Source organism: Aquarana catesbeiana, linkage group LG01, assembly GCF_042186555.1.
Source record: "Aquarana catesbeiana isolate 2022-GZ linkage group LG01, ASM4218655v1, whole genome shotgun sequence".
In the NCBI taxonomy this organism is placed as follows: domain Eukaryota; kingdom Metazoa; phylum Chordata; class Amphibia; order Anura; family Ranidae; genus Aquarana; species Aquarana catesbeiana.
In genome coordinates this window covers 431,810,756-431,823,699 of record NC_133324.1, presented here as the reverse complement: position 1 = coordinate 431,823,699, position 12,944 = coordinate 431,810,756, and the positions used below count along the sequence as shown (strand labels likewise).

Genomic DNA, 12,944 nt, shown 5'->3' with positions numbered 1-12,944 from the left:
AAAGTATAGCCAGAGTAAATCAACAGTTTCCTAGAGTAGCTGGATGCTCTGGGGGTACAGCAGTACGCATGTCAGGTTATGAGCAGAGAGATTTGTTTACATAAAAAAGTATCTGGGTAGTCATCTACAAAGAAAGCCTGAAGTTGCTGTCTCTAGTAAGAGATTTCCAACTGTCACTCAGAATCAATATCTAGCGTAGGTCAGAAAATTGAATAAAGTAAATTAGCCCTCATTTATTACTTTTAAAAACACAAGACAGTTCCAACATTTCACACATAAATGGGGTGTTGTATGATGATTGTATTATGAACGGTCTTATATTTTAACATGCATGGTTTTCAGATGATTTTAAAATTAACTTTTATATATAAAATATCCTTCTTCAAATCTAAACCAAAACTTGTTTGTGGTTCATGCATTCATTCTCTGTGCATGAGTGTATTCTGGAGCTGCTGTATTTAAGTGACCTAAAATTGCATGAGAAAGACTACTTGCTGGTTTAGTATTTAATATTTTTTTTACTGGCTTTAAATTTTCACCAGACAGAGATTGATTACAGACATCAAAATTCCTAAGTTGATGAACGTTACTTTGGCATGCCAAGTCAAAATCAGACTCACGGACATGAATGAGGCAAGCTCTTTAACATCTCTCTATATCAGAAGTCATTTTTTTACACATTCTAATTACATTACAAAAATAAGGGAGAAATGTAATTTATACCGTTTGAGTCTCTTTTTGCCCAATCCAAAGTCTGCTAGAAGCTATTTTTATGCCGATTTGACAACAGCATGCAATGTACTGCTTATTAAGTGATAATAGGATTTTGTGAATATATTCTCATTCTGGCTGGTCAAAGTCATGAGACTTAGTTCTCCTATAACAGAATGCTTTCTGCAGCCTTATGCAGAGAACATTGTGGTGGACAACGCAGGATGCATTTTATGCAGAGAACATAAAATGTGGCTCCACTCTCTCATAAAACTGTATTATAAATAGCCCCCTTAGTCTTTTGAGAAAATGGTGTTAGGGGTCATACAACTGAAACCCAGCTCTGACTACAGTAGAAGACATTATACAATGGCACAACAATGAGTTTTATAACATTCATCTTCCCCTCTGACAAAAAATCCTATTCCACAGAAAAAGCATTTGGATGTTATGGTGGTAATCCCTCAATTTAGAACAGCAACACACAAATAGAAAAACTTAGAACTAAAGCCAAAACTTTTTTGTTTTCATTTTGAATAAAGCAAGTGAGGGTTTTTTTCGCCATCCGTGACCCATTGCGGCGATTTCCCTTCACTTTCTGTCCCATAGTCAAACAGGAAGTGAGGGGAAATCCCTGCAAATTAAGGGAGTTCCTTGGGGACCCCCAGGTCACCAGAACTAGTGTCCCCATTGGAAGATTTCCCCTCTATTACTTTTCTGGGAACAACCCAAATTGTGGGATTTTCTTTTACTTTAATTTTCAATGGTAATGGTAAACAGGACAAATAGAGAAGGCGAATCTCCTTAATGGGGCACAGACCGCAATAAAAACTGACAGGTGTTCTAATTCCTCTCCACTCTATCCAAAACTAAAAAAAAAAAAAGGTTTAGTTAACGTTAGGATAATTTTAGGCACCTCAGGCTATAAAGGCGTTCCTTTAGAGAGCACAAGTAATTCATAATTAGGACATATTCCACATCTTTTGTTATATATCCTTCCAGAATTGCATTTGATTGACTATTGCCTTCCAAACTACACCGAGAGAAGGACAAAATGTGAGAAAGATTGCAAGGGGATCAGGGTTTCAATGTTTAAAAAAACAAAACAAAAAACATTTAGTAAAAAATATGTGACGCTAGAATGAACCTGAGGCACTACAAGGACATAGAGAGCTTTTATTACACTACATCTGTCCATTGTACCGGTAATCACACGATTATTAAACTAACCCCTAAATTCAAATTTAGAAACTCCTTTATCCATATTTCCGAGATATAAAATTAAACCTCACTGTTCCTTAATAAAAATTCAAAAAGACCTGTAAGTAGTAAAAAGTGTTCTACATAAAATAGAAAGATGTAATTTGACATTAGTAAAAATCAGTTAATTAAAAATAGTAGAAATTCATCTGTGAAACCCTGAAGTTTGGTCATGCTATGCAGCAACATTTTTGGGCATAGTACAATATGATGTAGGTCTTGTGATGGGTCATCCATGGAGAGAATGTGAAATGGTCCCACAACACCATCCACAGAGTCGTCTTAGCAGCATTGGTGGAGTTCAAAAACTGGGAGAGATCCAGGAATGGAAGAAGCCGTATGCTTTTCAGTCCAGGTTGTCAGTTACCTTTAGGTCATCCACAGATTAATCATATGTTATAATGAAGAAGCTGACAGTTCCTCTGACATCAGACAACATCAACCTTCACTGGCACATCCGCACTGTCATTTCTTTCTGTAATGTAATGAAAAAAAAAACAGAGGTTCAGGTCAAGTCTTTTTACATGTTGCAAAATGCAAATAATGGAGGCAAAAAGTACTAGAAAGTGTATCCACAGACAAACAGCTGATGGAGGGAAGAACTGTTAGAACCCCTTATCAGGTTTTTATTGCTATCTGTATCACTCCTTGTGGATATTGTCCTTTATATCTGCCCTGGTGGCCATTGCCCCTGGACAGAAAGTGATGGAAAAGTCAATGTTTTACAGTTGGCACCAGAGCAGAAGGTGTGGAGAAATATTTCAATGGGAACAACTGTTTTGGTCACAACTAAGAGGAGATTTCTTCTTACTGGTGTGCCTCTAGGGCAGAAAATTAAAAAAAAGCTCCCCAATAATACACAGATAGCAGAAATAAAACCTGACAGGCCTTTTATTCATTCTATACTCTATCACAAGCTACAAAAATGGTTTTGGTTATTGGGGAGGATTTACTGTATTCCCCAATAAATATGTCTGTATTAACATGCTCATCTCTGCACTGAAAGTCTCCAAAAGTGCTAGATGTATTATTCAAGTTTCCTCCTTTAGCACCCAAATTTCATCGTCCCCCTTTCCTCTACAATGTCCCCATTTTAGGTCAGATGTATTCGTTCTCTGCCTTTCTTACCTTTTTGCTATTCAGAAAACAAACATGTGTTAATGAATTATTTGTGTTTGATGTCAGGTATTGGAAGGACTAAGGTTTAATTGCCTTGGAAAATCTCTAAAAATCCTACCGGCTGCTATCATAAGAAATCTTCCAAGACATTGACCGCACTTTAAGCATCATTAAAAATATGACTTTAAAGTCTATAAGCTATACAACACCTGATTTATTTGTTTGAAAAAAACAAATGGAGAATGCAAAGTTTGAATGTCGTTATGTCTTTACAGTACATTCTGAAAAAAAATCACTAGGTGGCAGCAGAAGAACGATGAAAAACATCAGTAGAAGCTGAATACCAAACTCTTTGTTAACGTTTTTTTATTATGTTCTAAAATATATTATGCTTTAAGATGTATTTTGGCCATGTATGAATGTTATAGTATTAAGCTGGCATGAAGCCATGTATAAAGATAAAACCTGAAAGAATGTTCCAGAACAGTGTTTGAGCAGGAAATATTAGATGCCTTATGTTTTTGAATGTCTCAAGCTAAAATAAAATTTTGTGTCAAGTCAAGTAAATGGACTAAAGCTGCCCACAGAATTGCATGGTCTGTCTGTGTAGACACATAGGACGAGATGTACCAGAACTGGGGCACTCAAAATTTGGTGCAGCCGTGAATGGTAACATTCAGCTTCTAACTTCAGCTTTTTCAGTTAAGCTTTGACAAAAAAAAAAACTGGAAGCCAACTGGTTTCTATGCAGAGCTGCACCAGATTTTGCACTCTCCAATTTTAGTAAATAACCCCCCACGGTGACCACTCTTAGGACAGGTTGTCTACAGAGTGCTTCATACAGTTGTATCAGGGGTTTTAGATTATTGGCTACATTGTTGCATGTTACTCCCTGTATCAGGCACTGATCTTCCCAAATAAGTGACTCTACAGCAGATACTGTATGTGCACCTGGAAGCATGTAAAATGAGAAGGGGCAATTGTGTTCTCAGAACATTGTTAGAACAAATACTACACAAACTATAAGTGGCAAATGGCAAACAAAAGTTTAGGTCCTGCTGTCCATTCACCTTCCCAGACCAGCCTTTCTTCCTTTCTTGGGCCATTTTGGTTTCCTTTTGCTTTCTGTCAAGTGAACTAAATTGTAATTTTTCTGTTGATGGAAACACTCTATAAAAATGAAAAGGTATGTCCAATAATGAATGAAGTCTGGTTAAAAACATTAAAGAACTAGGACATCTGATACTTGAGGAGGACTTGACTTTGTGGGAATATCAGAGAAATGGTTTTACAGTATGACTGGCTTGTGACTATCTGAAGATACACTCTGTATCAGAGGGACAGGGTAGGTAGAAGGGGGAGGGGTGTGCCTGTATGCCAAGAGTGACTTCATAGTGAATACCAACAAGACTAATGACAAGCTGGGGTCTTTGTGGCAAGAGCTTCAATGGAATAAAACAAATGGTAAATTGTGGGTGCATGCTATAGGCATGCTAACTTTAACAAGGACGAGATGCATCTCCTTTCACGGCTAGTGGGGAGGTGGAGGCATTTTATAATTATTGGGGACTTAAATGATCCTGATATTGATATAGAAAAGAGAAGTGCACACTCAACTAAAGCTAGTCATTTCTCGAACGTGATGCTGGTGGAAGCCCCAACTACAGACAATGCTCTGCTGGACCTATGAATTTCAAACACCAAGCTGATTACAGATGTGGATGTAAGCGATGATTTAGGCAACAGTGATCACAGAGTAATTATGATTAAATCATAGAAAAGGGAGAAACAAGGTTAGGACAAGATGATTTATTGCTCTGGAAGGAGTGTTTCTGGATGTACACTGCTGAATGTAGGGAACCTCCCCAAGATGAAGACTTTAGTCATTAGCATATCATAATCCCATGTATACAGAATGTGTGCTTTTGCTGGAAGTTGGAGAGATATTGAGTATATAAGAATATAACACTGTAAACTGATGTTTACTACAATGTCTATACTGTATTTTTACTAATGTAAACCAATAAAACCCATTAAAGAGAAAAACTTAATGTGAATAAATTAGCATGGCCAGATGTCTTACACCCAAGAGTTCCTAGTTCCTAGCCAGACTATTGTTCCTAGTTTTGTAGGACAACTTACAAACTGGAATGGTACTAGCAGATTGTCAAAAAGCAAATGTGGTGGCAGTAAAGGGCCAAGATATATACCTGCAAACTACAGACCAGTCAGCCTAAGATCAATAGCATGTAAACTATTAGAAGGAATGATAAGGGACTATATCCAAGATTTTTCTGTTTAAAATAGTATCATTAGTTATAACTAACATGGATTTCTGAAAGACCATTCTTGCCAGACCAACCGCTTACCATTCTATGAGGTGGTGAGCTGCAAGTTGGATAGAGGAAGGCCTGTGGGTGTAGGGCAACTCAATTTTGCTAAGGTATTTAGTAACGGTACCACCTGCATTTTATACAGTACCAGAACCACAGTGGATCACTTTTTAGAGGCCACTGGGAGGCAATAGGTGCACCTTTACACTGCCAATTGTAACACTTAAAAGCCCGCACCACCACATTACAACTCCGTGCGTTGCACACAATTGCAGGGTGGTTTCAGCGCATTCCCCATTCACTTGAATGGGTCCTGTTCTTTCGAGCATGTGTACAATTCTGTCCAGCTGTTTGTACGAGGTTAAAAAGTAACTCCACTAGTTGAGAAAAAAAAACATCCCCCTCTGGGTGATCTATGTACATTGCAAGGATTTTAACAAACTTTGTTACAGATTCCTTCCTTTTCGTATTCTGAAGAAATAGCTGTTTGTGTTATTGCGCAAAGTGAATTTAATGGGAGTGATTTCATATTTATCAATCAGCTGCTGTACTTACAGGGGTCCAATGAGGAAAGTGGCAGGTTCTGCTTCCCTGTAGACATATTTTCCATTGGGGATTATCTCACCATACATTACATTTTTGTTACAGGGGATGCCTAAAATCTAACTTGTATCTTAGTGCAGACGTCTGGAAAAATCAGTGAGCCACTCACACAAGCAAGAAATGACACCATCTGTGTACAGAACGCCTCCAGGTAGCTATATTGCAGTGCATTTTACAAGAAATTACAGAGCTGCAGATTGAAAAGGAAAGGTCATTTTAAATATTCAACTACAATATGCCTTGTGTAGCAATTGTATGTGCTACATTCAGTTTTTTATTTGCTATTTTTTTCCCCCAAAAAAGTGGAGCTACCCTTTAAGGGTGGGTGGAAAAACCACACCTCAGTCACCTATTTTTATCCCCCCCCCCCCATTTACAAGTGTGAACAAGCCCTCTGAGGACACGTGTTATCAGCCCCAGGTGAGGCTTACAGGCCAGATTTGAAGGCCAACGTTGCCCAATTCCTCAGAGTGGTGCAAACCATTATGAGCACATCCTATTTTATGATATTACACAGGATAGCTTCACCTAGAACTTGCACTGTTCCTGGATGTTGGGCTGTGCCAGCGTTAGATAGGAGGCTCAGCTGTGGAAGATAACCGCCATCCAGAGGTTCATTTTAATTACTAAATTAAGACAGACGCTTTTGAGCACAGCATTCAGTAATGGGCAACAACTAGAAAACAAATCTTTATGGAACTGGCATTCAAAATGACAAACTGGCAGACAGCGTTTTAATGGCTGGCAGTATAACCACAGCACTTAGCAAGTGGTATTAAAAACATTAATACTCTCATGCATTAGTGTTAACAAATGTTCAGTGCGTAGCGCGGTCCACATCTGAATGTCTGTAATCATGTCGTCCTCTACTCCCACACTTTTCAGAAGCACCAAATCTCTTCTTGCCAGCCCATCTTGCATGCTGCTTTTTATTCCTCATTAAATTGACTGATAGAAGCCCAATAGTTCTGCAGTCGGCTGTGCAGTTTTAGAGCTCTCTTTGATCTCCAGTTTCTTCAAGCATGCAGTGAATTATGACTGCGGTGATAAGCACTTAACACAGAACTGAGTGGCTGGGTTGCACAACACATAACTTAAAGCAGCATGCCTCCATTATATTTCTGTTCACTTCTCTAGAAACTGCCTACTTGTCAGAATGAGGGAAATGAGTGTAAGAGAACGTGTCTGGTCATACATGATTAAAAGTCTCTTTTTATACTTGTAATAATGAACCTCATGGATAAAAACTAGGGAAGAAATATTGCCAGCATTTCCCATTGCAACTGATTCGATTTCTAGCTGCCATTTATCTCTAGCTAGAGTAGTACACACACACACATATATATATATATATATATATATATATATTACACACATATATACATATAAAATTGCATCCTTAGCAAGACGGCGGCATATGTTTTTTTGTTTTAAACGACAGAAGACTATAACCTGCACCCCACTGCTTAGCAACCAAAGCCACAGGTCGTACTGTTACTACTGGAAACAAAGAAAGTAAGAACGGGTGTAGAACCGAGGCAGACAGAACAGCAGTCTGCCTATGTAAACAAGGCAGATCACTGTTTTGTCAGAGGGGAAGATAGAGATCTTGTGTTTCTGCTAAGCATCCCCCACACTGTTAGCAAGCACTCCCAGGAAACACAATTAACCCTTTGAGCGTCCCTGATGTTAACCACTTCCCTGCCAGTTAGTATTTATAATTAGTACAGTGACAGTACATTTTTTTTTAGCACTGACCACTGTATTGGGAGTCGATCGATATAGTTTTTTCAGGGCCGATTTTTCGGCTGCCTTTCAGGCCGATAACCGATATCAGGTGTCAATATTCTGTAGATTTAAACATTTTATTTTTAAACGGCCCTTTTTTAAATTTTTTTATTTTTTTATCACTTTTATTGCTGTCACAAGAAGCACTGGGGAATTTTTCAGGAGTTTTTTGGGCGCTGGCAGTGTGAAAGGGCTCGGGCCATCGGCGCACCCAGCCTGGTGGCAAAAACACGAAAGCCCTGCCAAGAAGCTGCTTGCAGGACTTTTTTTGATGCCCTTCCAGTGCAGCGCCCCAGTGTGAAAGCACTCTGGCTTTCACATTGGGATTGTAGATGAGGCTTCTTTCAGGCACTTTTTTTAACGCTAAAGCGCCTGAAAAACGCCCCAGTGTGAAAGGGGTCTTAGTGTCAGATCTGTCCACCACAATGTCGCAGCATGGCTATAAATCGCTGCCATTACTAGTAAAAAATTTAAAAAAAAATCCATAAATATATCCCATAGCTTGCAGACGCTATAACTTTTGCGCAAAATCAATAAATATACGCTTATTGGGATTATTTTTTTTACCAAACACACATAGCAGAATACATATTGGCCTAAGTTGATGAAGAAATTAAATTTTTTACATTTTTTTATTGGATATGTTTTATAGCATAAAGTAAAAAATATATATATATTTTTTTTCCAAAATTGTTGCTCTTTTTTTGTTTATAGCGCAAAAAATAAAAACTGCAGAGGTGATCAAATACCACCAAAAGAAAGATCTAGTTGTGGGAAAAAAAAGGACATCAATTTTATTTGGCTACAGTGTCACAGGACTGCGCAATTGTCAGTTAAAGTAACGCAGTACTGTATCGCAAAAAAAATGGCCTGGTCATTAAGGGGGGTAATCCTTTTGGAGCTGAAGAGGTTAAAGTAGAACTATAGGCAAAACTTTTTTTTTTTCCCCATTTTGTAATGGGAAAACCTGTTTTCCTGGGTTATAACCTGTCAGATTTTTTTTATTTTTTTGCCATCTGTTTCATTGTGGAGATTTCCCTTCACTTCCTGTCCTATAGCTACACAGGAAGTGAGAGGAAATCCCTTCAAATTGAGGGATCCTTGGGGACCCCCAGGTTACCAGAACTAGTGTCCCCATTGGAAGATTTTCCCTCTATTACTTTTCTGGGGACAACCCAAAATTTGGGACTTTTTACTTTCAATGATGATAGTAAACAGGACAAATTGGGAATCTCCTCATTGTCTAAAACTAAAAAAAAAAAAAGTTTTACCCTTAGTTATACTTTAAATTAAGGGTCTCAAACTGGTGGCCCTCCAGCTGTTGCGAAACCATGATGCATTGCAAGGCTAACAGTTACAAGTATGACTCTCTCAGGCAGAGGCATGATGGGCCTTGTAGTTCCGCAACAGCTGAAGGGCCACCAGTTTGAGACCCCTGAATTTTAAATGTATAGTCAGGGTGGATTGGATTTAAATCAAGTCGATTTAATTCACAATTGAAATCATGATTTAAATCACTAGTAAAAAGGCTTGATTTAAATCATAATTTTTAAAGAGCAAATGTCATCTCTGTCCCGCAGCGGCTTCACGTCTGACCCGCTGGTGACTCACCAACAGTGCCGTAATGGGACAGCTGGTGATGCGGCAGTGACACAACAAGGTGAGGGACGTGGCGGCAGCAGGCGAGTGGATGGCTACTAACAGGCGCTGAAATGATGGATCTGAAATGACAGGTGCTCTTTAAATGTAAGGACTTATTCTTGCTGGTTGTTAGAATCTTTAATATCTGCATACAAAATGAAGGTTTCATATTTAGAAGATTAGTAAAACAGCAATATCAGAACAGATTCCATCATACAGTTTGTAAAGTACATAGATTTGCAAAACAATGGAAGAAAGGAATATTTCTGAACTTCGTTTTATCTCATGGTTACTGTGAAATTGTGTGAATGTATCAATACAGTGCATGTTATCTCCGCTTGCAGAGCTTGGATTCATGCTACATAACTAAGCTCCATTTCATGCTGAATAAACTAAATTATTAATGTATAATTAATAGGAAACTATCTTTAGATAGATTTTTACTCCAAAAGTATTATATTTATAAAAAAATCAGATTTACCGTAAATAAAAAAAAAAAAAAATCAGAATTAAATAAAAAAAAAAATCAGAATTAAATAAAAAAAAATCAGAATTAAATTTAAAAAAAAAATCATTGATTTTTATCTACCCTGTGTATTGTATATAATAACTATACATGTACAAATATTTCTAATTTACACTGTCTTTGTACATATAGGTCTTGGTATGAGAAACAGATGTAAATTATCCACAATAAGCATAGCGATAACAGAAGATTGAAGCAGATTACAATGAACCTACTGAAATGTTTCCGACTCACACAATTATGAGACAATAAACGTTTCATTTTCCTTCCTACATCTCTGTGGGCAAGTCTGCTGCATTCCAAGACTCAGTGGGACTTAGATCAACCATAAAATGGGTTTTGTGTAGATGTGTGTGATAACTAAATGAGCACATTCCAAATTAGCTTAAGCTGGATCTCAAAAACACCAGCTAAGAACATCAAGAAAATACAAGAAAATAGGATGGCAATAAAACATAATCAAGTGTCATGCTGTTCTTGCCATTTTGATGTTCTGCTCATTTGCCTATACTGTATGTATATGTATAAATCTTGGTGTGCGTTTCAAAATTAACCTTTTCTTTGTAAATACATACTGTATTTACTGTTTTTTTTTATAAAGGACTTATCCCAAAGTGTCTCCTGTCATTTTTACTATTTTTGAAAATGTTTTTGTGAATTGGTAGAGGTACAATGTACCTGTTACAAATTCATAATTCATATAGGGGGCTGGGATCCCCTTGTTAAAAGGGGCTTCCAGATTCCAAAAAGCCCCCACCCGTAGACCCCCATAACCACCGGGCAAGGGTTGTGGGGATGAGGTCCTTGTCCCCATCAACATGGGGACAAGGTGCTTTGGGGGCCACTCCAAAGCATCCTCCCCATGTTGAGGGCATGTAGCCTGGTATGGTTAGGAGGGGGGGCTTGCTCGTCCCCCCTCTTTTCCTGCGGCCTGCCAGGTTGCGTGCTCAGATAAGGGTCTGGTATGGATTTTGGGGGGACCCCCACGCAATTTTTTCTTCATTTTGGTTCAGGGTTCCCCTTAATATTCACACCAGACCCAAAGGGCCTGGTAATGGACTGGGGGGGGGGGACCCATGTCATTTTTTTCAATGAGTTTTATCTATATTGAAGGGATCCGAAAATTCACTACAGCCGTGATTGGTTTTAAATTTTGCTGTGGTACTGTTCTAAACACGGGAAAACTGTGCCACTTTACAGGCATACTATAGACACCCCCCAGGCAGGATATTTAAAAGGAATATTTCATTTTTATTGTTTCACTTTAAGCATTATTAAAAACACTGCTCCTGAAAAAACGGCCGTTTTTAAAACTTTTTTTTACATTGATACATGTCCCCTGGGGCAGGACCCAGGTCCCAAAACTTTTTATCACAATAACTTGCATAAAAGCCTATAAAATGAGCACTTTTAATTTTTCATGTTAGTGTCCCATAGACTTTAACGGGGTTCCGTGGCTTTCGAATTGGCTCCGAACACCGCATATTGTTCGTTATTCGCCGAACGTCCGAACAACCAGCCTGAACTTATGCTCGGGCCGAACCGTTCGCCCATCCCTAGAGACAGGCTAGGTCTGCATGTAGTGACAGTGTGCATTGCTCAGTCACTTACAACATGTCAGAAGATTCCAGGGCTGCTGTGGTCTCTCCTCTTTCTTCTTTAGCTGCATGAGGGGAGGAGTCTGTAGGAGTGGAGGAGGTAGCCACACCTGACCCCACCCACCGCCTCCGGCTGCCTCCGGAGATAATGAGCATCCCAGAGAGACAGCCTAATTTGGTGAGATGACAGGGGGGAGTTACAGACAGCTTACCCCACACCGCTGGGCTCTCTGCTGACCAGATCAACCATTTACAAAGCTGTGATGACAGGGAAAGTGCAGGGGCCCCACATGCACCTGGGGCCTCACACCCCCCCCCCCCTGCCCAATGTGTATGTGTGTCACCCGGGGCGTAGCGCCACCCCCCTGCTTGGAGACACCTAGCACTGTCACATAGGAGGAAGGTGGTGAGCCATATGCCCACTTTTGCCAGGTAACTCAGTGTGCTCCTGACGGCCAAAAGTAGTGGAGTGGGAGCAAAGTAAATGCGAGTACATGCTGCAGGGGTGGGGGCGTTAAAGTGCCCTATTCATTTTAAGGCCTCACGCACACAGAGGTAATAATGTACTGATGTACTGTGTAAAAGCACATAAACCTGCACATGCATAAAATAATTCTTCCTGTTCTATGCACACATACTGTATGTGCGTAAACTACTGCATACATTATTTAGTTTTATTTACGTTTTTGGCTATGCACTCATTACCGATCTTTACACAGCTGTGTGCAATGTTCCATAGACAAAAATGCACACGTGTCGAGATCAGTAAAAAAACTAAAAGGCATTTCAGGATTCCATTTCCATTTTATTCTATTTAATAAAAACTGTAAATCTTGCCCATGAACCGTATGCAGTAAATGATTTTTTAATATTTTCATCATCTATGCACCTGAAAGTTTAGAATCAGGTTAATAGAAAAAGTGATTGCACTGGTTGCTGAAATTGGTGGTGACTGATGCACTCTTATTTGTTATCTCTCCAATATTCAGTTCCTTTAGTTTTATATTGCATATGTGGAATTAGCCAAGCATTGTTCAGGCAAGTTACTATAATACATATCCATCCAGGGATCTACCTACAGGGGCGCAACCTGCCTCAGGCGGCTCCCCTGTTGGGGAGCAGCTGCATATAGAGGGAGAAGAAGAAAGAAGAAGAAAGAAGAAAGAAGAAAGAAGAAAGAAGAAAGAAGAAAGAAGAAAGAAGAAAGAAGAAAGAAGAAAGAAGAAAGAAGAAATTCAGCAGCAGGAGGAAAATGGAGAGATCGATTCCTCTACATACTGTATATACAGTATGGAGAGATCGATTCCTCTACATACTGTATATACATCGGTCCCCGCCCCTCCTCCTATCCAGCTCCCTTCTGCT

The 12,944-nt window shown here is 39.1% G+C and overlaps 1 protein-coding gene across 3 annotated transcripts in view; it reads right to left on the bottom strand.

Moving 5' to 3' along the window:
- Positions 1–542: 542 nt before the first annotated feature.
- MOB3B (MOB kinase activator 3B) overlaps positions 543–12,944 on the bottom strand; it is a 140,847-nt gene continuing 128,445 nt past the window's right edge. For all 3 annotated transcript variants that reach the window (XM_073635874.1, XM_073635882.1, XM_073635891.1), the window contains exon 4: positions 543–2,446. In XM_073635874.1, the coding sequence (XP_073491975.1) occupies positions 2,417–2,446 (30 nt within the window). In that variant the 3' untranslated portion in view covers positions 543–2,416. The remainder of the gene's footprint in view (positions 2,447–12,944) is intronic.